Source organism: Gouania willdenowi, chromosome 16 (genome assembly GCF_900634775.1).
Source record: "Gouania willdenowi chromosome 16, fGouWil2.1, whole genome shotgun sequence".
NCBI classification, from domain to species: Eukaryota; Metazoa; Chordata; class Actinopteri; order Blenniiformes; family Gobiesocidae; genus Gouania; species Gouania willdenowi.
Genome location: NC_041059.1, coordinates 19,851,032 through 19,876,554, shown reverse-complemented (window position 1 = coordinate 19,876,554; position 25,523 = coordinate 19,851,032). Strand labels below are relative to the sequence as shown.

The 25,523-nt window shown below is 37.5% G+C and overlaps 2 protein-coding genes across 3 annotated transcripts; both read left to right on the top strand.

The window, feature by feature from the left end:
• Positions 1–782: 782 nt before the first annotated feature.
• Positions 783–8,258, top strand: nsmce2 (NSE2 (MMS21) homolog, SMC5-SMC6 complex SUMO ligase). Of its 2 annotated transcripts, none has more exons than XM_028470953.1 (7): positions 783–954; positions 1,062–1,182; positions 4,161–4,273; positions 4,490–4,643; positions 6,149–6,240; positions 7,380–7,486; positions 8,009–8,258. In XM_028470953.1, exons 2-7 carry the CDS (start codon positions 1,068–1,070, stop codon positions 8,112–8,114), a joined length of 687 nt encoding a protein of 228 aa, XP_028326754.1. In that variant the 5' UTR covers positions 783–954; positions 1,062–1,067; the 3' UTR covers positions 8,115–8,258. The 2 variants fall into 2 exon arrangements, with proteins under 2 accessions (XP_028326754.1, XP_028326752.1); XM_028470951.1 differs by having other exon boundaries at positions 846–999.
• Positions 8,259–11,928: 3,670 nt separating this feature from the next.
• lratd2b (LRAT domain containing 2b) lies at positions 11,929–13,875 on the top strand. The gene is made up of 2 exons (XM_028470894.1): positions 11,929–12,154; positions 12,253–13,875. The coding sequence occupies exon 2, from the start codon at positions 12,401–12,403 to the stop codon at positions 13,223–13,225; it is 825 nt and encodes a 274-aa protein (XP_028326695.1). The 5' UTR covers positions 11,929–12,154; positions 12,253–12,400; the 3' UTR covers positions 13,226–13,875.
• Positions 13,876–25,523: the final 11,648 nt, after the last annotated feature.

The window sequence follows — 25,523 nt, the reverse complement described above, 5'->3', positions numbered from 1 at the left end:
CATAGAATCACTCAATTTAATCCAAACTAGTGGAGTGAGGGTTAGCGATGGTGTGTCTAATAGAAGACTTAGATAGGTTTGAGTTTTTTTGTGCTGAAGGTTTTCTCTGAATTGTAGAAGAAAAGGTTTGTTTGACTTTCTCTGTGTTAGCCATTTAATAGACTTGATGTGTCTGTGTTCTTCTGAGCGAGGATATATATATATATATATATATATACAGTATTATATATCCTAATAATAAAACGTCACAGATCTATTATTGATGGTTAGAGAGGTTTCATGGGCGTAGTAGTGAAACTTTCCATTCTTATAAGATCTGAAAAAAACTAACATGAGTTTTAAACTGTAGGAGATACAGTCAATGTCCAAAGGTCTTGATTGTTTCCAGTAAATGTAGACATTGTAATATTGTTGAAAAAGAACATGTCAGTATCTTAAAAATGGGAATGTTGATGTTTTAGAAATTTTATGTAAAATTCATGCACAGATGGGAATATTTTTTTTAATAATATGATGATGAAATTTAAGCTTTAATTTTCGACTGGCATGAGTTGTCAGTCTCTGTTGTCACATTTGTTTAGCAAAATGGCACTTTTTGCACTTTAAATAGGAAATAATGATCTTATTTTATTATTATAAATAGTATTTTATTTATACTACTATTGAGTTAAAAGTCAAGTAAAACATTGGTTGTTTTCTTACCTCTTTCCAAAAATATTGCATCGTTACCGTGTACCAATAATCATCTATCGTATCGTGAATTCTTTCTATAGTTCAAATGGTCATATTCATATCTATTTCACGATACTGCAGAAAGAGCCCAAAGGCTTTTACTTTGAAATGTAAAATGAACCCGGACGTGACGTAGCAAGTAGCCAATATTGTCGTTTGTTTGGTACGCGGGCATTTGTGTCTTCATTTCAACTCGTCAAAGGCGTTTAAAAGTTTATTTAAGTGCGTATTTGAAGTCTGACAGTTACAGTGGTAACTGTCAGACTGGTAGGTTATTAGTTATCAGTTAGAGTGCTGACTGAGTTGGTGAATGTGTTGCCTTGTGTTAGGTTGAAATGTCTCTGAGTGCTGTTCACGGAGCTCTGTCGAGCCTCAAGTCCTGCCAAGCAGACCTAAACACGGGTATGGACATAGTGACAGACGTGGCCATGGACCTGTCCGAGGCTCAGGGTAATTATTCACTTTGTAGACGATTCCTGTGTGCGTGTGTGTGTGTGTGTGTGTGTGTGTGTGTGTGTGTGTGTGTGTGTGTGTGTGTGTGTGTGTGTGTGTGTTAGCAATTACAATGACACAAAAATAATGTTGGACAAGCTGCTCAAACACTGGTGCTAAAATGAATCCACATCCACCACAAATACACAACGATACATGCATTCAATAAATGAAGGACAGGTTGGGATGAGGTGAACACATGGTCCATGTAATTATACCTGTGTTGTAACAAATTTTTGAACAGAAAAGGTAAAAAATACAATCAAAGTACAATATGTAATGTATTCTTCATTAGATACATATAAGGAGACTAATGGCTAGGGATGTCCTGATACAACTTTTTCATTTCCGATATGATACCGATATTGCAGCCTTGCGTATCAGCTGATACGATATTGATCCGATATCAGCATGAATCATACTTTTTTTTCCTTCTTCTTCTTTGATAAATAAATAAATACCTATTTTGTAGTGTGGAATGTTAGAAAAGGCTTGATCAAGTGATGTTCCTCAGACAGAGATTAATAGTCAGCAACAGTAGGTATGAGAAAAACTGACCCATTTATTATTAATCAATTGGTTACATACATTTTAACCTTCAACATAATATCTACATTATTCTACAGTTGAATAAAAATAATTAAGAAATTATTTGGGGAAAAAAAATAATCGGAAATTTGAATCCGATATACGTTTTCAGGCTGATATCGGACCGATATCGATATTGGATCGGGACATTCCTACTAATGACACATCAAAGGATGTTGAATAACAAAGGCGGTGGCTATCCGTACGGTTGCCATAACATTATATCTACATTCGATCCGCACGCAGCGTCCCTCATTGGCCATTTTAGGTCACGTGACCAAGACTAAACCTAACCGTAACCCTAAAAATTGTTGCGATATAGGATTATAACCTAACCCTAACCCTAGACGCTACGTACGTGTACTAATAGCACAGGGGGTTGTCTGTACTGCAACCGTACAAATAGACACTTTCTATAAAAGGCAGCTTTTAGAAATAATGCATTTAAAATAAAACTCAACAGTCGCCCAGTGTTGTATATTCCAAAACTGATCATTTAGACCATTCTGATTTTACTTGTGAACCACAGATTGGTCATGTACGTGTTTTTGGTTTTTCAAGTTGAATAAAAACAAAATATTATTAATAAAATTAGCTCAGTCGGATGGCTGGGGTTCCTCCCACATTTGCCGAAAAGAGCTTCCCACATTATAAGTTCAATAAAACGATTTAATTAAGTGATTACAAATTTACAATATATGTGCACCAAGCCATGACAAGGTCAGAAACAGTGCAGGGTCAAAAAGATGTGTTTCGCAATTTTACCAATTCTCCAAAAATAGTGTCTTTCTTCTTTCCATTCCTTTTTGAGCAAACATATTCTAATTATAAGTGTACATGGATTGTATATATACAGTATATATATGTATATATTATTTTGAACATCTTTGATTGTTTTCTCTGTTTGGGTTTCTTTGTTCCTTTTTGTTTTTCTTTCTTGTCCCTGCTTGAAACAAACAAATGAAAATGAATTCCAAATTCCACCACAGCAATATGAAACACCCATTGTTATTTTTTTATCTTTGCTTTACAAGTACCTTTATCAATCAAATCGTCTTAAAAATATAAAAAGTTGTATTTAAATAAGATAGGATCAATATTGAAATGTATTTGTGAGTATAAACATAAAAAATGCCAAATTCGAATTTTACAAATTCTTCATATTAGTTCATTTTAATGTGTAATGGTTGAAATAGGGCCACAGCTCTCAAATATTTTGTAAATCAAGAATTCTATCCTTTATTCCCGCGTTTAATTGAGTAATCGGATGTAATATACTTTTGCTTGATTAAAGCTAAATTTTAAATATAAAACAGACAATAGTATAGATCACTTAATAATAACAACCAGTTTGTTTCCTTTTCTAGAACAATGTCTTAAATAAAAAAAGTTTTTCACATTGTCATTATTATTATTTTTTTTTATTTATTTCTTTAAGTAGGGACAGTACATATTAATGAACATTCAAAAAAATGTAAATATGCCAGATTATAGCCAGGTTGATGTAATAAAATGTCACACTTAACAATGAGACATGGCGAGACACAAAACAATATACAAAAGGACAAAGAACATAGGGATCATAAAATTTGGGTAGAATTTTAAGGAAAGGTCTTAATGTAATACAGTTTGGAATAAGGCTGTAGCTAGCATAACAAAATGTGGATAAAATGAAGTGCTGTGAATATTTTCCAGATGTTTTCTATGTATAATGCAAAGTAGAAAAAGTAAAAAATATCCATATTTGTTTTGTGAAAAGATTAGGGATATCCCGATACAACTTTTTCACATCCGATACAATACCGATCTCGGCCGATATCGAACCGATGCGGTATCAGCACGACTCATGCATACTTGTATTACTTATTTTGTAGTGTGGTTGTTAGAAAAGGCTTGATTATATATATAAAAAATAGACCCATTTATTAAAAACCAATGGATTACATATAATTAAGTTAACCTTTTAGAGTAAGAATATTCTATGATTGAATTAAATACATTTAAAAAATAAAATGGAAGATATTGAAAAAATAAATTCAAAAAACCAATAACTATTATATCGGAGATTTTAGATGCAGTTCGATAAAATCCTGATATCCGATATCAATATTGGATCGGGACACCCCTAGAAAAGATTAAATTACATGTGACAAATGAAGGCATGGTTTAAAAAAAAAAAAAACAATTAAAAACAATTTAAAAAAGATGAATAAATGAGGTTTCGAGGCAGAAAATTCCTTATTCCTTGTTTGTAATCGAGGCATTCAAGGACTAGAAGAAATTGTTGCAGCCCTAGGTTGAATAATGATGTGAGAAAATAACCTGAAGCCTTTTCTTGCCTCTGTGAGATGGAGGAGATCACCCAGACATCCAGGCGCTGAAGGCCGTGATGCTGGAGTGTGCCCAGCTGGACAGGGAGATTAACTGCTTTGTTGATACTGTGCAGCAAGTCACAGCTGAGGTGAGCATCGTCTGACCATCCAAGTGTTTAACACCTAAATGAACAAATAAAGCGAGGTGAAGAGGTGAAATCAATTTGATTCTTGCATCTCCCACAACAGTTCTTTAATAGCTTTCCTAATAGCTTTTTTTTTAAATTTAAATCACAGATAAAACAGAATCTAACTAAATGTTGGATCAATAAAAGCGTCTAACTTACTTTGTTTTCCATTTGTAGGCTAGAACACAGCAACCAGAGGCTATGTTCAGTCTGTCTGCTAAAGTGAAGGAGCACTTCACACAGAGAGTGGCTCAACTTTCTGACGCTGATCTGTCCAATCATCAGAAAGTGGTGGCCTTCAACGATGGCATCAGAAACTCCTCCCAGGAAGGTAAACACCCCTGGGAGACACAAAACTCCTCACTTTAATAAACAGCTTCTGGATTGTATTGTGTAGTATGTAGATGGCTCACTATACTTGTATATATTTGTATCAGAGGTGTAAAGAGTACTAATATATCCTACTCAAGTACAGGTACAAGGAAGTCATGCATAAAATACTTAAGTACAAGTAAAACGTAGCTCAATTAAATAGTACTCAAAGTAAAAGTAACTAGTTACTTTGACCCCCCACTTTGGTAGTAAATCTTGGTACGGTTCCCTTGCATACAATAAACATCTCATGTATAAACTTAAAAAGGAAGAGACCCAATATTGCACAATTGGAACTTCATTTATTTTCCAGAAAGGCATCTGTATGAAATAAAAGGTTTGTCAAAATGTACAATTTTTTAAAAGATAAAATAACTCTAAAGAATGTAAGGCTTTAAGTATAGCTACGTTTATGAACTAACCTGCATTAAATACTGTTTTGGCCCCGTACATTACGTTAAATCTGATTGGTCGGCTATGATGTGATGCATTTGATTGTTGTCTGGTCATTTGATTTTTTTATTAGTTTCACAATGTCCATTAGTCATTTCAAAACAAAAAATAATAATTTCCTCAGTAACGGTTGGGTGTAGACATGTAACAAATTACTTTACTTCTTTTAAAACGTACTTAAGTACAAGTAAAATGACTGATTTAGATATATACTCAAAAAAACACAAGTACCTGTAAAAGCAACTCAATTACAGTAACGTGAATACTTGTAATTAGTTACTTTCACCTCTGATTTGTATTATATTTACTATCATGTTTTCACTTGTTTTAAATCTTCTTTTTACTTAAATTATGTACGTTTTCTCTGTTAATTTCTTCTTTTTCACTCTCACAATAATTCCTCTGTGACACATTAACTTCCCCCTAAGATAATTAGTCTATTCTGATTCTGATTAATGTGACATCATTATGGTATCTAACAATAGCTTTGCTTTTAGTCTCTCTTTATGAAGATACGTCAGACTGTTACACCTTACGAATATAAAAATAAATAATAACAACATCATTCATTCAGCTTTATCTTAACAATAAAATCTATAAATTAATGTACTTTGCTGCTGAGACAAGAACATTCAGAGCTTCGTTTTTATACAGTATCTTATTCTGAGAATAATAATTGAGTGATTATGTGATTGAAGAGAAAACAAGAATACTGTATTGTTATAGTTATTGTTAAACTAGCTGAGTGAGATTGATTTGTAAGGCATTGTGTATCTGTTGGTATAGTTAGCACTGTGTCCTAATGGAAAACATGTGACTAAAGCTGATTGTAGAGGAATATTTATTTGTTTATTTTAATTATTTGACAGTGATGCAGGTCACATAAAAGTCTCATGTTGCTATTTGTTAAATTTGACCTTGGTCTTTTTTCATTGCTTAATGTTTTGCTGTGATGGGGACATTTTTTTTTTTTTTTTTTTACAAACAAATGTGTGTCTGATGTGTTTTCAGTAAACAATGAGTCAGCAGAGACCATGGAGGCGCTGGGCCAGGACATCACTGTCACCCAGAGCCAAGTTAACTTTACCTGCCCACTCACACAGGTAGCTGATGGACTGTATGAGTGCTAGTAATAGTTATAGATGACATCCTTAAAGGGACCTTCCACTGTTTTTATAAATGTGGCTTAAAACATTTGACATGTTCTTATTAGAAGATCTATGCCTAACAAAATGCATTATTTTGTACCATATTTGTTTTATTAACTTTTAAAACTGGGACTACTTTACCCGGTGAGCCGCCATGTTGACATCGTCCCTTTCAGGCAATTGAGTTCTATGGGAGGTGAAACATTCAGGATAATTTAGCAGCTTTTTCGGTCAAAATGACAACTTGTGCTGCTTTATATTGCTCTAAAAAAAATCAGTAAAACGCGCCTGGTTGCCTTTATTTACATGTACAAGATGCTCTTCTCTCCTTAATGGCGTCTACGAAACAGCAGAGTGGGAACTGTCGCCCCCTGTGGCCACATTTTTTCAAGAGGTTTACATCGACTTTTTTAAGTTTTACTGATTTTTAGAGCAACCCAAAGCAGCACAAGTCATGTTGACTAAAAAAAAGCTGCTAAATGATCCTGAATGCTTCACCTCCTATTGAACTCTATGGACTAAAAGGGGCGATTTATGTCACCAGTGACGTTATTTCAACATGGCGGCGCACAGGGTAAAGTAGTCCCAGTTTTAAAAGTTAATAAAATGAATATTGTGCAAAAATAATGCGTTTTGTTAGGCATAGATTGTCTAATAAGGGCATTTTAAAGGTTTTAGGCCACATTTGTAAAAACAGTGGAGGATCCCTTTAAAGAGCAAAGGCTGATAAAACATTAGAACAGAGGTTCAGTTCTTTGAGGGTATTTTACTTTAGCAGAAGAAAGACATGATATGTTAAGTTTGTTGTATTTAAAAATGTAATGTGAGCTAACTGGTTTCAAGCAGGTATTTGTCAACAGCGAAAGTATTTTCAACTTAATTTAGTTTGGGATATTATGATTATGACTATTTCAAACTAATTGAGGAATTATTTGATGAGCTAATTAAGCATTAACTAATATAATGGTTCTTCAACGTGTACCAGCAGTAGTAATGTCAATGGTTTAGAATGCTGTGTAAATGCATGCTATGTTTATCAGACAGATTTAACTGTGGTGTGGTTTTGTTTCCTGTGTAATGTTTGTCCATTCCAGGAGGAGATGGTGAACCCCGTGAAGAATAAGAAGTGCAGTCACCACTATGGCCGAGAAGCAATAATGGACCTGATCAGGACCAAACAGAAACAGAAAAAGAAGTGTCGGTAAGACCCGCCCTTTGAAGAGCTTTTAGAAAGATGAGTCAGCTGTTGCACTATTATCCAGCCTTTACAGCATGACTCAGCTTCAGTTTAAAAATAAATAAATATTGTTTTGATAGTGGGAAGAAACATAATGGGTTTCTGGATGAATTAAACATCAGTGATGAGCTTTGTTTTTGCATATTTGCATATTGTGACTGTGCTTATTCATAGCAATAACAGTAAACAGCAGTATGTTGATGGGTTTGTAGATACTCTTAAATGCTCTTTGATTAGTTTGTTATTTGTGCCCAGACAGTAATTATCCATATGCATACAATGATGATGAAATTCAACAAATATAATTAAATCCAACTCCTAATTATTAAATGAGCTGCTCTGCAGTTTGCATACTGGGACTAATGTTGCTTCTAATAGATAAGGTGGAGCTTGTGAAAGGTTGACAGGCAGATCATTTGTATAATTGTGTGTCTGGATATCATGTGAACAGACTGATTTCCCTCTGTTTCTATCTCTGTCCTGTAGATGTCCAGTGATCGGCTGTGTAAACTCTAACGTGGTAGAGTCAGACCTGGTTCCTGATCAGATGCTGAGGAGAAAAATCCAGAACCAAAAGAGATCTAACTGCTGAACATTAGGGCTCTTTGTTCAGCTGAATCCTTGGTTTACCTTTTAGTTTATTCAAAGGGATTGTGTTCAATTTAGCAATCCATGTTAATATTATAGACTTTATTGGTTCCGTTTTTGTTAGCTAATAAAGATTTGTTACAGTTCACTTCATTTGATGTTAATTCTTTGATACACTTCTGTTGACAAAGTCCAAAGTCAAAAACAGGCATTTGATTTGATAAAAGTATAAAACATTTAACGTGGGTTTTTTTGTTGTTGCTATTTTCTGTGTTTTAATACGGCTAATTCTGAAGCATTTTCGTAGGTGTGTTACCTGCCTCATGGGAGCTGGAGCCTCAGCCTCTTACATGCAAATTCCATTCTTGGATGAGTTTAAAAATGTATCGCTGCAGTGTTGAGATTTAACCACAAGAGGGCGACATTTGCTCAATATAAACGACCTAGTCAGGCCTAAGGATAACTGACAAACTCATCACCTGTTAGTGAAAATGTAGCACAGAATAATGAAATCTAATTATGTAAACACTGATAAAATGGGCTAAACATGTTTACGTGTTAGAGCCACGATAAACAAGTATAGAGTTTATTGTTTTGTTTCCATCAGAGGGAATGGACTTATGTGATTAAATCCCTCCTCGTGAGCGGTCTTTGCTCCAAAGAGAAACAAACAAAGGCTGTGTTGAGATGAAACTAAGTAAAGCTAATCTTTTAATACCATTGCATCAACCTTTAAAAAGAAAAGGCTCTCATTCTCTAAACTCAGTGCGTCACTCGGCACAAATCACATTTCACGAGATGTTAATAACTAAGGCTCCAGCTGCAGTAGAGTCACTCATGTCTTCTTGAATCACTATTCTGGGAAATGTTTTGTCTGCACGTCACAGGTGATTTAACAAATCTAACTGCATTTGGGAAAACTGCTCACATAAATAACCATAATGTGTTTTAAGATTTTTTTTCTATGGGTATAAAAATGGCATAAATTATGTGCCTGACAGGAAATAGTTTGAGAAAGATTGATTTAAAAAAAAAGAAAAACAAACCCATTTCTGTTCTTTTCACCAACAAAGCATCAATCAGACTGGCATATCCCTCCTCTTTATAACGTGTTAGTCTATTTAAAAATGTCTGTATAAGATAAACATCTTCGGGTGGTAACAGCTGTTCTTGAGGAGGGCAATAGTAAAATAAATCATCAGTCTCACTCATTGAGACGGAAACAAAAACACAATATTGAAAATGTCCAAACAATTACAGAAGTGACAGCAATTTACATGATTTTTGTGTTAATCTGGAGTTTATTTTCTTTGTGTAAATAGGTTTTGTTCTTTATAGGTGAACATTTAACCTCTTAAAGATATGCCTGTGAAAGCATAAATCTGTTGTATGATTAAAGGTATGGGCTCAGGTTTGGTGTGCAGTAGTTTATAACAGTACAACAATAATAATGGTATTATACAGTAACAATAACCAAATGGGTCTGATCATTGTCGGTGTATTTCTTAGATAAACCTCTATGCCAAGGGGTGTCAAACTTATTTTAGTTCAGGGGCCAAATACGGAACAGTTTGATCTCAAGTGGATCACAGATTTTATGCCAGAAAACAAATCATTTCAACATTATTGTGCAAAAGTTTGCACTTCTACGTATACATAAAATACTAAATATGTAAAAAAAAAAAAAAAAAATGACCATATCCAAGCATTAAGTGATAGATATTAGTCCCAACATGATCTTCCCTTTAAATTTTCTAGATTTTGTCACTAATTTCTATTTAATTAAGGAAATGTTATGTAATAATTTGAGGAAAATTGAAGGGTTTTGAAAGAATTTTGAATTAGTTTAACATTAAAAATGACAACAATCGTTCGATACAAGCACTGGGAAAACTGTGAGCCCTGCAAATACATGAGTTTCATTTACACATTGACTCATGTTTTCTCTGTCATTTTCACTTTCTCCTGCGGGCCAAATTGGATGCTCCAAAGGGCCGGATTTGGCACCCGGACCATGAGTTTGACACAGGCTCTTTGCGAACCACACTGTACATTTTCACATACTGTTTGTATTGTTTCCTTGTGCTTTCACAATCATCAGAGATGATTGCAACTAAAGGGGTTTATTGAAATCACAGCCTGCATCACGCGTAACAGCAGCTCTGCCATGTCATATCACTGTAACACAACATGTCTGCAGCTGCTCAGGGACACTGTGTGCAGAATTTACACATTTTCTGCAGAGTCAATATAGTAACTGAACACCACGTCATGTGGCCTTCAGATTAGCTGTAAAAACAGCCGATAAAGAGATTGGAATGGTTTACCATGGATAAGCAGCTGGATACAAACCTCAAACCATAGAGCAATACACAGTGTGATACCACTGAACTTTGGAACAGGGGAAATTCTGCAGGAAAGTTACTCTGAGTAGGGCTGGGCAATATATTGAGTTTTCTATTTTGGCGATATGGATAATTACAATGTTCTCTACACCGAGATATATATTTATAGCTTATTATGTATTAAAATACTTGTTTTAGACGGCGGTGCTTTTGCTACGTCTCCAAACAGCATAAAAAGTACAGTTAGACTGATTTTGGAGCGTGTCGTAACCCAGACCTTACCCTAAAGAAGCCACACTACAGAACTCACTCACACATGCTGTCCCTTATTAGAGAAAAAGCCAAAAGTGGCACATATTGACATATTGTGAAGCTGTTTGTTATTACATTTGGCTGTGTGGCATTTTGAATCATCAGATTGAACAAAGAATTGTCGTTCTGGTCTGACTTTATTTAAATTAAATATATTGAGATTTATATCGTATATTGTGAGAAAAAAAACGTAGGATAATTAAATAAAAGGAAGAATTTAAGCACATGTGGCAAATATTAAACAATAGATGACCTCAAATAGATCTATGGATGAAAAAACAAAACAAAATGTTCATTTACTGCCTGCAATGACCCTGTATAGCCTAGGTTCCCAAAGTGGGGTACGCAAATTGTCATGGGGGTACATGAATAAAAAATACAAATTGGAAACTAGAATATAAATGGACCAGCAGTCAGGAGCTTCCATGCATTGCCTCAAATTACACATTAGCCAAGACTATCCATGTTTATCCATATTATCCATTTATATATATATATATATATATATATATATATTTTAATTATTATTATATATTATATAGATAAAATTCAGAGACACATTTCAATGTAGGGCTACATTGTATATGACATTACATCAGTGGTTCCCAACTTTTTGGGGTCGTGACCCCATTTTAATATCACACATATTTGGCGTCTTTTCTTTCTGTCTAGAATTAGCTTTTGATAATGTTTGTTGTTACCAGGATTAGTGACCAAAATGACAATAAGCACCAGCTCAGATATTTTTACTCTGCATTTTATTTGAACTAGATTTATATTTGAGAGTATAGAATACAGTTTTTTTAAGATTTTTGTTGTGTGTGTGTGTGTGATGTTAAAAGTTGAAAAAGAATGATAATTAAAACATTTTAAAAATACATTTTTATTCAGTATTTATTTTATTTTTTAGAAATTTTTAGACTTTTCAGGGGACCCCATTTGAATTCCAGGCGACCCCACATGGGGTCATGACCCCAAGGTTGAAAAACACTGCATTTCGGTATTATATGTTTTAAGTGTGCAGAAGTAGGGGGTACATGGTTTAAGATTAAATGTCTGAAGGGGTTTGGGAACCACTGCTGTATAGTATAAGTATGTACATTGGAATGAAAGATGAATTGCGTAAAATGCGCACTGTCACTTTAAAAGGCAACACCTCCCAGCAGTGTGAGGATCCGGGGCTAGTTTGCTCACCACGCACTCACCCTGTTTTCTAGTTTATACACACACAGCACAGCCCACAGGAAGGAGTGCAGTCTCAAGTCCTGTTTGTTTAGATCCTGGTGTGGCCACCACAGAAGAGGCTTCCTGTGGCTGAGCTATGTGGGACAGTGCCATGACACCTACTGTGGGGCTGATTCTCTGCGCTTAGGCTGTGCGCCAACAGGTGAGTCAGGTCACACCTGTTGGGAGCTAAAAAACTTCACAGGACACAGCCAGACCAGTTGCTTCCTCTGCTCCACTTTCTGTTCCTCTCCTCTGCAGGTCCGAGCAGTCACTGGTCATTGGGATAAAAGCGGATCCAGGTGGACATGGCGGAGACAGATCACCAGTGAGATCCGTGCGTCAGAGCGCAAAGAGCAGGTGGATCCTGTTTCTGCGGTCGTCCCTGGGCCCTTTTTCGTCCACGTTTATGGGGAACCAGGTGGAGAAACTTACGCATTTGAATTACGCAGAGGTGCCAACGTCGGATCCGAATGGGTTCGACCCGGATGATGACGGACCGCGGATCGGCGTGTCCTATATCTTTTCAAACGACAATGACGACGATCAGGACGATAATCTGGATCACTTTCCGACACAGAACCACTCCGTGAACCACGAGGAGAAGCCCTACGACCCCCAGGACGAGCTGGAGTGCACCATCTACTACAGAGAGCAGTGCGTCTATGAGAGATCCGGGTCAGCCGCCCTGCACACAGCGGAAAGTCTCCTAAACAAGTGCAGACCTGGAGACCTGCTGGAGTTTTTAGCCACCGGACAGTATCCACACTGGGCGGTGTACGTAGGGGACTTCCAGGTGGTGCATTTGCATCGGGCTGAGATCAAGAATAACTTCCTCACTGACGTGAGTCAGGGCAAGAAAGGCCGGATCGTGAACGGCCTGTACAGGTACCGTGCCCTCCCTCCGGAGGTCATCGTGCGTAACGCCCTGGACCACGTCGGCTGCAGGGACAGGGAGCTGTACTGGAGGAACTCTGAGTGTTTCGCTGCCTGGTGCCGCTTTGGCAAACGAGAATTCAAAATCGGAGGCGAGATAAGGATCGGAAAGCAGCCTTACAGGTTAAAACTGCTGTTCTCTGAGAAGAAGAACCACGTTCTGGAGTTTCAGAGCCTGGAGGACGTGATCATGGAGAAGAGGAGAAACGATCAGATTGGCAAAGATGCTGTGACGCAAGAGTTGGCCAATCATTTAAATTCAACACATGACATCAAAGAGAAGACTTTTGACACTTGATTCAGAGATAAATGTGCAGATGTTTCCAATTCATTCAGACCTTATTAGAGCTTTTCCTCAAATGTGCCAACTGCCAATGAAGATAGCCTATGTTTTCTGCTTTGTCATATTATAAAATAAGATTCAAACCCTGATGATAAATTGTAAAAGCATATATCAATGTGCTTTGAGTTGATTATAATAAACCCCAATGGCAGTTTTCTTCCTCCCTTTAAGATGTTGTGATCTGACACTCAGTCCAGGCTTTGGTGATTTGATGTAGGTTCTGTTAATCCAACCTGGGAACTGCATTTGTGGGGGTGATTCTTATTTTTCTGTTCCACTAAATCTTTGCACAAAGGAGCAGAAGTTTTCCTCCATATCTGCAGAAGATGCTGGAAGTGCCTGCTCATAAGACCACTCAGGTGTTGGAGACCAATGCAGAGCTGGACAGACAAACTGAAACGAGAGAACTTCGGCGATTATCTCTCGACTTCACGGATTCACGTGCTTCGTATCCAGCTTTACTTCTTCTCAGACTATATTTTGTAGACAACATAACTGTGCTATGTCATTGGTTCACCCGTTCCCAACAGTTTATTTTTTGGTAAACAAAAAGATGTTTGTATATGAAGGAATCATATGAGAATAAATCTATATTTGTTGAGTTACATTATTCGTCTAGTTTTGAGTCATCAATAACAAATGTGATACGTTATATTTAAGTTATTGATCCATGTATAAGTACTCATGCCAGGGTTGGGGTCAATTACATTTTTCAGTTACAAATACAATTTCAATTAGCCATGTTTAATTACAGTTACAGTGACCAACATTTCTTTTCCAATTACAGTTACATTGCAATTATTTTTTATCCTCAGAAAGTAAAATTACAATTACGTTATCAATTACTAAAGTTCAGTTACAATTAATCACAGTTACTGAGCCTGGAATAAATAACCTAATAAAAGTTAACCTTCCTCTTGTGTTAGCTTTCTGTTAGCATCTCTTATGATAACGGGTCCTAAATCAGATGTAAAATACACTAAAAACAAATACATATCATCTAATTTCTTTCCAATCTATTGATTACCTTGTTAGGCTTCCTAATCAATGAAAATATAGATTTTAATATTTTTGGTGTGGGTGTCTGAGAGTTTTTTGTGGCAGTATACACCTAGATTTCAATTGTTTTTTCAATGGTAAAATGTGGGAAAGCTTGATATAATTAATAAATAATAATAATAATTAATAACTACATCTGTACATAGAACTGTAACATGGTTCCTCAATTTCGGACTAAATTATAATAGACAGATTTTACAGAATTTTCACAGCATTTACAATTACAAAGTAGATTATCTAAACTCAGTTACAATTTAATTACAATTATGACAGCAACAGATTTTTAAAATTACAAAATAATTACACCATATTTGTGATTTTTTTATGAATTACACAATAACAATTATAATTGACCCCCAACCCTGACTCACGCATGAACCTCAGATATAAGGCCATGCAAACTGAATCCAAAAATCCAGTGTTTTTTGTTCGTTTTTTTTTTTTTAGGTTTGAAAAGCAGCTGCTCTTGAAATTTCAATCCCAGCTCACACCCTTGAAGAGCAGCAGCATTACCTGTTCCACTCGTAAGATCCGTGCCTTTTGTTTGTTGATGTGTGGGAGAGAGTGCCAGCTACCCTGCAGTTACGTCTGCTCTCGCTGCCAGTTTTCATTCAAATGTTTTCTTCCCCTCACAGCAGCGGCTCCATGAAATGACTTGAACATCAGCTTTGTTAACTTATGTCAAGTTGTTTTAACCGTGCTGGGCATTTTGTGCTTTGTTTACCCCTCTGCCAACCCAAGATAAAGTTTTTTATTGAAAGTTTTGCTACAGGGTAAATGTGCTCATCCACATTTGGATTTCTTTTGCTTTCTTGCATTTAATGAATTGGATGGAGAAAAAAAAAGGGCTGAGGATGCAGATGGTTTTGACACAAGCTGGACTTCAGACGAATTGAGTTGGAGTTTTGCTTTTCTGAAGGCATAAAGAATCCACCATCTTTACGTAAATTGGATGTGATTCAGAACACGAAAGAAGAAAATGAATCGACTATGAAAAATCTATTGACTGCTAAATCAATTTGTGCACACATAGCTTTAAAGCTGGTTTTTAACTCCTATAAATGTATTTTTTTGCTATTCCTTATTTCAGAGGAAGCCAATAATCAACATCCATCTTTGTCAGGCAGTAGATTAGTGACTTCAGCCTGAACATTTTGCATGGAACACATTTGCATGGAGATAATGCCGGTGTCATTTAGTTGCAGGTAATGTCCCAATGGACCCTAAGCAGGAATATCAATAACATGGAAACCAAAGAGCAAAAGCTTGCAGACACATTAGCATTTCTTCAATTCTCTGTGCTCGACCCTGGTGATGGAATATGAATGTGTCAATGTAGAGGATGCATATTTATGACACTCATAACTTTTTGTTTCTTATTTATTTTGCACAATCAATGTAAAAGTGAGGAACGCCCCGCAGCTTCATGGCTGCCTTTGGGGATTATGTCATTGTAAATATTAAATCACATTTTTCACCATGTACGACATAGCAGAAACTAAATGATTCCATATAATGCAATTATTCTGATTCAGTCCACTTAAGTGGGAGGTTTGACGTTAAACCTGTGAAGCTGTCAGTGGAATAAATATACAGGTGAGTACAGGCTCATGTCACAGTGCATGTTTTCCTCTTATTTCTGAGTGTGATTACTCGTCTAATTTCACGTGTGAGAGGAGGAAAGCAGTTAGCGATAGACAAGTCACTAGAGAGAATCTGTGCCTTCACTTTCTGAGTCATTATTATGTTATTCCACTGCTTGGAGTTTGAATTTTGAGTGAATTACAAGTAAAAAAAAAAAAAAAAAGCCTGAGTCTAGGCTAGAAAAGAAGGGTTGAGTTCTTTAAGTGGATCAACAAATGTAAACCTTACGAGCCTGCCGCCTCTTTTTCTTTGTACTCTTTTTACCGCAAAGTGATGATGCAGTCATAACCAAGAAAGCGGCGGACGTAAGAATCTTTTACGGTAAACAAAGCAGCTTATACCCATTAGATGACTCTGACTTATGTTTCCTCATATTACAAGTGTAGGAACCATGATTCATGTTGACATTATTCATCCAAACCACGAGTGGGGTGTAATTAGTGTTGTACACCTGATCCGGAAGTGAAGTTCAAAGACAATAATTAGTTAGTATCTAATAATTAGTTAAGTACTGGTGTAGTTTATTGAGAATAGCGGCGGTTTTGGACTTAGCTCAGGTGCTTTCTGTTGATTTTCATTTGTGTAAATGATAAGTATAATAGTTTTGTTAAGAAATTGAATAGTGATTAATGCTTCAAAGGAAAAGGAGGAGTTTTGTTGATTTTATTATTTGAGTACACCTCAAAAACCAAAACAAAAAATAGCCAGGAATGAACAAATTCAAGGACTTCGCTATAATATACAGTAAGTTAAGTTGTTATTAAAGAGTATTTTTAAATGTAAAATGGTAAATGAACCTGGTTTTTTTATAGTGCTTTATAACCACTTCAAAGCACTTCACAATATTAGTTTATTCATCCATTCACACCAATGGGACTTAGCTACCATGCAAGACACTTAGTCAACCATTGGGAGAAGCTCACTGTTTAATGTCTTGCCCAAGGACACCTCAACACAGAGACATAGACTGGGATCACCCATGGTTACCCCCTTTTTAGCATGTGGCTATGGTAGGTGATACATACCTAAGCAACAAGAGGAAAATGAGTTGAGAGGCAGTTATCAAAACGTAGCTTTCCCAAAGGTCCTTCAGAGGGTGTCTAGTTTTTGTGCTGGTGGGAGGAGAGAGGGGGGGGTATGACATGTTGGCTTATTCATGTCGGCCTCTTGCCAGTGAGTCTGTCATGTTTCCTTTGAGGACTGGAGGAGAGCCATCACCCTTTAGGCTAAACTGGCACTACCACAAGAGCTGTGGATGAGCCAGAGCTCAAATCAAACCCACCCTGTGTATGTGTGTTTTTTTTAATGTTATCTGCAAAACAACAACAACAACAACAAAAAACAACTTCCTCCTGCGCAAAAACAAACATGTCTGAGTTTGTGTTCAGAGGGAGATGGTACCTGACAGGCCCGCAGGAAGTGACAGGGCCTCTTGTTTGATTGTTATCTGAGAGTGCGGACGTCGCTGTGAAACAAAGATGGAAAGTTGGTGGACTGGCACGTTCAGATTTTGTGTTGTAGTATTCTATATCTGAACCTCAGGTGGTTTATGAGGGAGCCATTGTTATGCCCAGTGGTAAATTCCTTTTCAACCAGTGAAAAGACAGATTAATGAATGGCTCGGGGCAAAAAGCAGTGTGTATTGTTGGTAAGATCTTGATGTGAATAATGAACAATTAATTCATTTTTTGATTGGCAGTAGCTACTGAGGAGAGGGCTGCACATATTTGGTAGCAGAGAATCTGTGAATGTGAAAAAAAAACAAAACAAAGTAAGTAAATGTTGAAGTCTGTTTACCATCGTGTAAATGTTTGCGTCTAAACATTTATCCTAATACATCCACGAAATAATCGATTTGTTGCTAAATAACTATTTATGGAAGGATGGGGAGTAAAGAAACAGATAAAATGACAGAAGGAACATGTTCTTTTTAGTTCAAGTTTTAAGAAAAAGGCTTGTGGTGGTTGAGGGTGTTTCTGGTGTTTGGGGTGAGAGAGAGGGAAGTACATTAAAGTACAACATATTTACGGTTTGTCACAGATCATTTGTTGTGAACTTACTGGATTTTTTTTTCTGAATGTGAAATGATGGTTTATTTTTACATTCACACAATAGAAAATTACAGTTCGCCCTTCCTTAGCTTCCTGTTTTCTAGTTACCTCTAACAAGGAATGTGTGAACATTTTTCAGGAAATATCTGAAACGGGATACAGGAACAAGTGTGAAAACATACTGAATGATGATTCCCTATGTTCAGCTCTTTGCACGCTCTGAGGGCTCTAGTTAGTTATTAAAACAACATTCAGACTCTGGAGCTGTTCAGTAGTTACAGTTAGTTACTATCTGACAGTACAGAGTAGTAGTTGGTTAAAGCCCTGCATATTCTATGATGTCATGGGCAATAAACATATGCAAATGTGAACATGAATACCTTCTAATCTAATGTTATTTCTATGTTATAGCACCTGGTCTTCATAGTGCCAGTAAGGCTATACCTAGTGCTGGGCGATATATCGAGATTCAAGATATATCAAGTTTCTTATTTTGGCAATATATATTAAATTGCAATACCGCTTATATCAATATATATATTTTTTTTTTTTTTTTTTTTTTTATAGCTCATTATGTTTGAAAATACTTGTTTAACGAGTTGCTGCTTTTGCTTCCTCTCACAACAGCATTAAAAAGCACAATTAGATGGATTTCTAAGTGCGTCCTCACCCAGACCTTCCCCTGAACATCTACACTAAAGAACTCACTCACACAGAAAAAGACAAAAGTGACACATTATTGTGCAGCTGCTTGTTAGTAAACGTGCCTGTGTGACATTTTGCATCAGTAAATTTAACCCTGGATCGACTTTCTGGTCAGGCATTATTTGAATTAAACTTATTGAGATTTATATCGTTTATCGTTATCGTTTTGGTCCATATCGCCCAGCCCTAGCTCTACCTCTATAGGATAAGCAGGTATAGCCTTTCTAGTGACGTTCAGTGGTGAGGTCACAAGTCACTGGGCCGAGATTCAACAGTAAACTTCAGAGGTGAAGCTACAGTGTGGAACAAAGGAAACATTGAGGAAAAACAAGAAGGAAATAATACAATGTTGTAACTGAACCAGGCCGAACAATGGATCATGTGTGAGGCTTTGTGAGAGAGAGAGCACTATTGTTCTAGATTTATTCTGACACAAGGTAGAGAAAGAACTGTTGGTCATCAGGAGTTGATGAGTAGCTCCTATAGGGATGGTATCCAACTGTATTTTGAGCTGTCATGACCGTTTGGCTGAGGCTGTGCGCTCTACATAAAGAGTCGACTAACACCACAGCGCTGCAGGAGGACCGTCAGTAAAACTGAGCTTGTTCTCTTGATGGCGATGATGATGAACGAAGAAATCAATCAAATGCAAAGTGGGTGAAAGAAAACGAGAGAGAAAGAGCAGTGGTTATTAAACCATCATAGTTGAACAGAGCTGTCACTGAGAAGTGCTGCCTTAAAGCTGCCTTTGACCTGTTTGCCACATCCATTATTTATAGCTGACTGATTCACTATCCATCCCTTTTTATTACATCCTAAGTCACCGCAGGATTTCCTTCATCCTCACTCACTAACTTTACTCTGCATGAATTAACAAGCACGAAATGTTAGAAACTTCTACAAATGGTAAATGGACTAGATTTTATATAGCGCTTTATCACCACACTGAAGCAGCTTTACATATCAGCTCATTCACCCATTCCCTCTCACATTCACACACCAGTGGGACAGGACTGCCATGCAAGGCGCTAGTCGACCACTGGGAGCAACTTAGGGTTCAGTGTCTTGCCCAAGGACACTTCGACACATAGTCAGTATTGAGATCGAACCCCCAACCTCTCGATCAGAAGACGACCCTCTACCACCTGAGCCACGGTCGTACAAGAGTTAAACTGCACAATATACTCCCTGCTCATATACATTTATAATCTTTAATCAATTCTTAAGTAACTTAAACCAGATGTTTGATTATGAAATATTCTCTCTTTTACTTTGTAATTAGGTTGTTTCATCTTTGACTATAGATCATTTAACATAGAACTGAACTGGAGACTCTAAATGTCTCAAGTATATGTGTGCATTACTATTCAAAGAACATTTTATTTCTGTGCATCCTGCATTGCGGTCTGTATGAGTTATGACTGGGTGTTGTTATTACCTATTTGCTCTGTAGTTAGCTGTTATGGCACCAGCAGAACCTTGTGATAATGTAGAAACAAGTCAGTACAGAAGATGTGTGAATGCAAACACATACACACTCTTGAAATACTGACTATGTAAGTTTGGAGGAGACGGACCGTCTTTCACCAGGTCATGTGACCTGGGGAATGCCTGGAGAAGTTTCATTTTACGGCAGTCACATGACCACAGGCTCGGCTATATATAGTTCCCACGTGACGTTACAACATATGGGCATTTCACGACCCAGCGTCATTGCTTGGGCAGCTGAAACGAGTTAGCGTCTGTTTACAGCCTCTACAGCACAATATGGTTGTTGCATCGATAATCGCCACGATAGTTGAGTTCAACGTGGATTCTTTAGTAAGGGAAGTCGGCAAGTCAGATCCGTAAGTTCGGGATAAGGATTGGCTCTTAGGGCTGGGCTTGCGCCTCAGCTACAGTCAATGGGCTGGAGGAGCAGCCTCTTCACCGGGGGTCGGAGATGACGGGCTACCCGACGTGCGCGGGGTCGCCCGTCCTCCCCGACCTTGGCCGCCACGCTGACCCTTGGCGAAGGGGGCTGACGACTGGGGCAAGGCCAGGGAGTGAGGGGGGAGCGCCACCGACCAGGGCCGAGCACTGGGTCTGCGGTGGCGGGGAGAAGAGTGGGTGGTGGCGGCTGCTCCTCCAGCCCATTGACTGTTGCTGCGGCGTGAGCCCAGCCCTTAAAGGCAATCCTTATCCCGAAGTTACAGGTCAACTACTGTCTGCATACACAATCAAAAGACAAAGGGAGGCTGGCTCGACTGACTGTTGATTTTTGCGACAGTGCTGCTGCGCTTGTGGCCACTTGGGGCGCTTGTGTGAAAGTTACCGGTCTAGCGCCCCTGGTGGCTAAAAGTTACACAGTGTGCCTTTAAATGAAAACACAACAATCAGTTTCTGCTGTGCATCTTTGTGTAGCTTGAGATGACTATTGTTATTGTTGGTCAGGTCTATGTGTGTATGTGTCTCTGTCCTTACACTGTGTTGGTTTGCTTGTTCAAATAAAGATTAAATAAAGAAGTGTTCCTCTCTGATGTTCCTGTACTAGATATATTTCCTAAGCTTAGTTGTGCACTGAAAGCGTCAAGTTTTCAAGAAGTAATTGTCTTTTTTTTTTCCAGACTTTGAATAATCCTTTGCTCTTATCTTATTGATATATTTAACCATATAAGTAGAAGAAAAAGGATCAACAGGTCAACATGAGGGAAATAAATACAGCATATCCTCCTAATGCTTCTAAAGCAGCTGACAAAGCTTTACTTTCATAGAGTCTTTCTCAGTAACACGGAGGTGTAAAAGTGACATTTTGTGTTATTTTAAAACTTTCCAACCAAGCGGATTTGCTGTCGCAGTGACTTCCCTGAAATGGGCTTCTTGTCACACACAACCTTTTAATTTCTACCTCTTATGTCAGTCAGTCTCAACTCTATGCAGTGTCTCCATGTTCTACATGTAAAACTGCTGCTAACAATGTCAAGCAATTTTTACTGATGTGTTTTATATTAAACACTGAAACATATTGCAGAAAAAAGTACTTGCCATGCAAAGTCGTGTTTTCCATATTATCTTATCCTGAAGATAGTTGTTGGTGGGGACCTAAAAAAGTGGACATGGGCATGTTTGCAGTGGGTGTCCCCTACACAAGGTAAAAAGAGTCGATGTTTACTTTTTATACTTTACTATCGTTCAGAATTGCACATTTTCTTTCATTTTCAAGCTTGTGAACAAAAGCTTTTTCCTCCCTTTTCCCCCGACATAAACCATCAGAGTGAGAGGGGACATGGCAGGAAGTATTGAACAATTACTAACATAACCAATGTGTCAATGAGGAACCTTAAGTTACTGATTCATTTGATGATGAAACATTTCTCAGGATAATGATGCTTTTTGTGAACCAAGCTGTCTCTGACGTGTAAACCCCAAATCTGGAAAATGAAGCCGAGCCTCACATTTTCCATTATGGCGATCCATTCATTGTTCAGGTGTGAACTGAGGCATGATGGTTCTAATGTACTGCTTGTGCTATGAGCACAGAGGCTGATTGGAGAAAAAGGTTATCAGCAGAATGACATTTTCTGTTTTTGTGTGGTGCGTGTGTGTGTTAATTGCATGTGTGTGCGTGAAATGTAACCTTTGCTCTGTGCTCAATTATATGCAACAGCTCACGTGACAAGCGAGTAAACAGGTAGAGGATCTCCTGCAGAGAGAATGGATAGTGGGAGGTATAGATCTATAAAGATATGTGTATAACACATCTGTATATAGTATATATTACAGATATGGAAGGAACAGATATGGAAGTGAATGCATTTGCATTTGATCAGATTGTGACACAGGGAAACACATCTGCGTGTGATAATTAGCCACTGTTGGCACGAATGAAGTTAAAGCCAATTTTGACTCAGTCTTCTGATATGATGGCAACAACCTGGTTAACACGTACTTAAAGACGAGCTGTTGAACATCATTATCTGTGGACAAAGGATTACTGCCTGTTTCAAACTGCAGTATACGAACAGGGAGCTGGAGGTGATTTCAAAACGGGTTCAAGGTAAAGTCAGTGCTTTCGGATGTGTTGACTCTCCACCTACAGAAAGTCACTAAACAGATGATGTACGCTTCTTATCTTGACAAGTTTATTCATCTCACACTCTTTTCCCAGCGTTGCAAGTTGTTGGAGTTGAAACAACTTGGAAGATTTGTCACAGTAACACATCTGAGCTGGGCTAAGAAGTTAGCTGCTAAAAAAAAAAACAGTCCCCCATGTAAACAGCAGTTTATGGTGTCTGTTTATAAAGGACTAATACAGCTTTCCATGTGTACAGATATCCACACGAATCTTCCTCTCTACAGCTCAAGAAAAAGACTGGACAAATGTGAAAGTTGACATGGATCGGTAAATTGAAGGACAGCTAACTTATGATTAAATGATCAACTATTCATTGTCTGTTTCACTTCTGTTACAATATTTGTATTGTATGAAAAAGCAGTTAAGCTGTATTCAAATATCTTTAGCTTATGATTCTAACTGTTTCCTTCCTTTGAGAGTTATTCATTTTCTCTGCAGTCACTATACATTTTGGGCCTAAACAATAGCAGCACAACTGCAACAGCACTCTATTACGATCAGGGTTTGGAATAACGGCGTTTAAAATAACGCCGTTAGGTATCGGCTTTTTTCTTTCCGTAACGGAGTAATCTAACTAATTACCTTTTACGCCGTTAACGTTACTGAACGTTAAATGCGGTGCGCTTACATGCATTGATTGAATAAACTGTGATCTGAAAACACCCCTGGCTTCGTACGCAGCTGTAGTGAGGAGGTGGGTTAAAAACAAGGTGAGCGATTATGATTGGCTAAGGCGGCGTCATGTTTCATGGTAGCCAATCAGAGCCAGCACACGCGTGCCACACACACAACCACTACAGATTTGATGAAGCAGCAGAGATGGCGAGCGTGGAGCAGTCTGATGAAAAGTTGTCATTTTTAAGGTGACGATACAAACACTACTTTATATTAATTGTGGTCAAAGGCAAGAACGTACATGTGAAGTGTTCATTATATCCAGGAGTGAAGACTTTGTCGACATCCGTTGTAAGCAACTCTAATTTAATGAAGTACCTCACAACGACACACGCATCTAAAAAAATCAGAATTCTTTGACATATAGCAACTTTTTTTTAACAGTAACGCAAATAGTTACTTTCCTTGGCAATGAGTTACTTTTATTATAGAGTAATTCAGTTACTAACTCAGTTACTTTTTGGATCAAGTAGTGAGTGACTATAACTAATCACTTTTTTACAGTAACGTTCCCAACACTGATTACGATTACTTGGGACAAAAGAGAGACAGTAAACTGACACAACTACACACATGCTCAGCATTACACTCTTTGTTTCCTGATTTATTACATCAGATCAAACAGTTTCCTCTCGTTGAGGAATATGAGAACACAGAGGCTGAACCAACAAACCCTCTTCTTTAAGATCCCAGGGGAATCCTGAGGACAATGGAGGGTTAGACAAGGGCAAAGTGTGATGTCTGTGACACAGTGGGACAACAGTCTATGCTACATCTATGCATGGCAGGTGGTGCGCGGCGTGATTCATTATCAAAACAACTCCGAGGCACAACGTCTTGGACATACTCGGCACGCTGACGCCACGTCCACGCTGTGAGGAAAAAGAAACAGGCGATCATTTTAAAAATACATTCAGGTTTGACAGAATCAGTGACCCCTCTACAGCTATTTCTGACTGACTCACACAAACAGAGTCCCAGAATCTGCTACCAACCCCCCTCTAGAGGAAAATAACACTCAACAACACTTAACAAGAGCTAAGCAAGGTCCCTTTAAGTCAAAGGGGTCAATTATAATTGTAATTGCGTAATTGTAATTTTTAAAATCTGTTGCTGTCACAGTCGTAATTAAATTGTAATTCAGTTCAGAAAATGTACATTGGAATTGTAATTGCCATGAAAATTCTATAAAAAAAAAAGTAATTATAATTTAACGCAAAACTAGGGAACCATGTTACAGTTCTATGTACAGTTTCATATCAAACTTTCCCACATTTTACCATTAAAAACAATTGAATCGAGGGTATACTGCCCAGACCAAAAATATTTAAAATCTATGTTTTTATTGATTAGGAAGCCTAAAAAGGTAACCACATAGATAGAAAGAATATAGATGATAGATATTGTGTTTTGACATCTGATTTAGACCAGTTATCATAAGAGATGCTAACAGAAAGCTAGCACAAGAGGAAGGTTAACTTTTATTTGGTTATTTTTTTCAGGCTCAGTAATAGTAATAATTGTAATGGATCTTTAGTAATGGAGAACGTAATTTGTAATTGACTTTCTGAGGAATGACAAATTATTGTAATTTAATTGAATTGTCATTGGAACGTGAGTAATTGAAAATGTAGTCGTAACAGAAAAACGTAATTGAACCTCAAGCTCATCAAAGGCCAGTGTTTCCTTCAACAAACCCAGTTGTCTACTTGATCCCTGACAGCAAACCAGTGATAAGAACGCTAACTCTTTAATGTCCCAAACTCTATTAGTGCAAATGCCCTGAGCTATCAATGGAAATAAGGAAGTGGGAGGGAGGGGAGGATAACTCCATGTTCCCAAACAACCTGCAAACACTGACTTCCTGTCCGGGGGATCGCACAAATGTCAGCGGTCGAACCGAAAGTTCACCCACTGTGATTACATTCTGCAATTCGGACATTTGCTTAGTTGGTTGTCTTATCTCTGTGGGTGTTGTGACTCAGAGGACCTCTATCGTCTATCT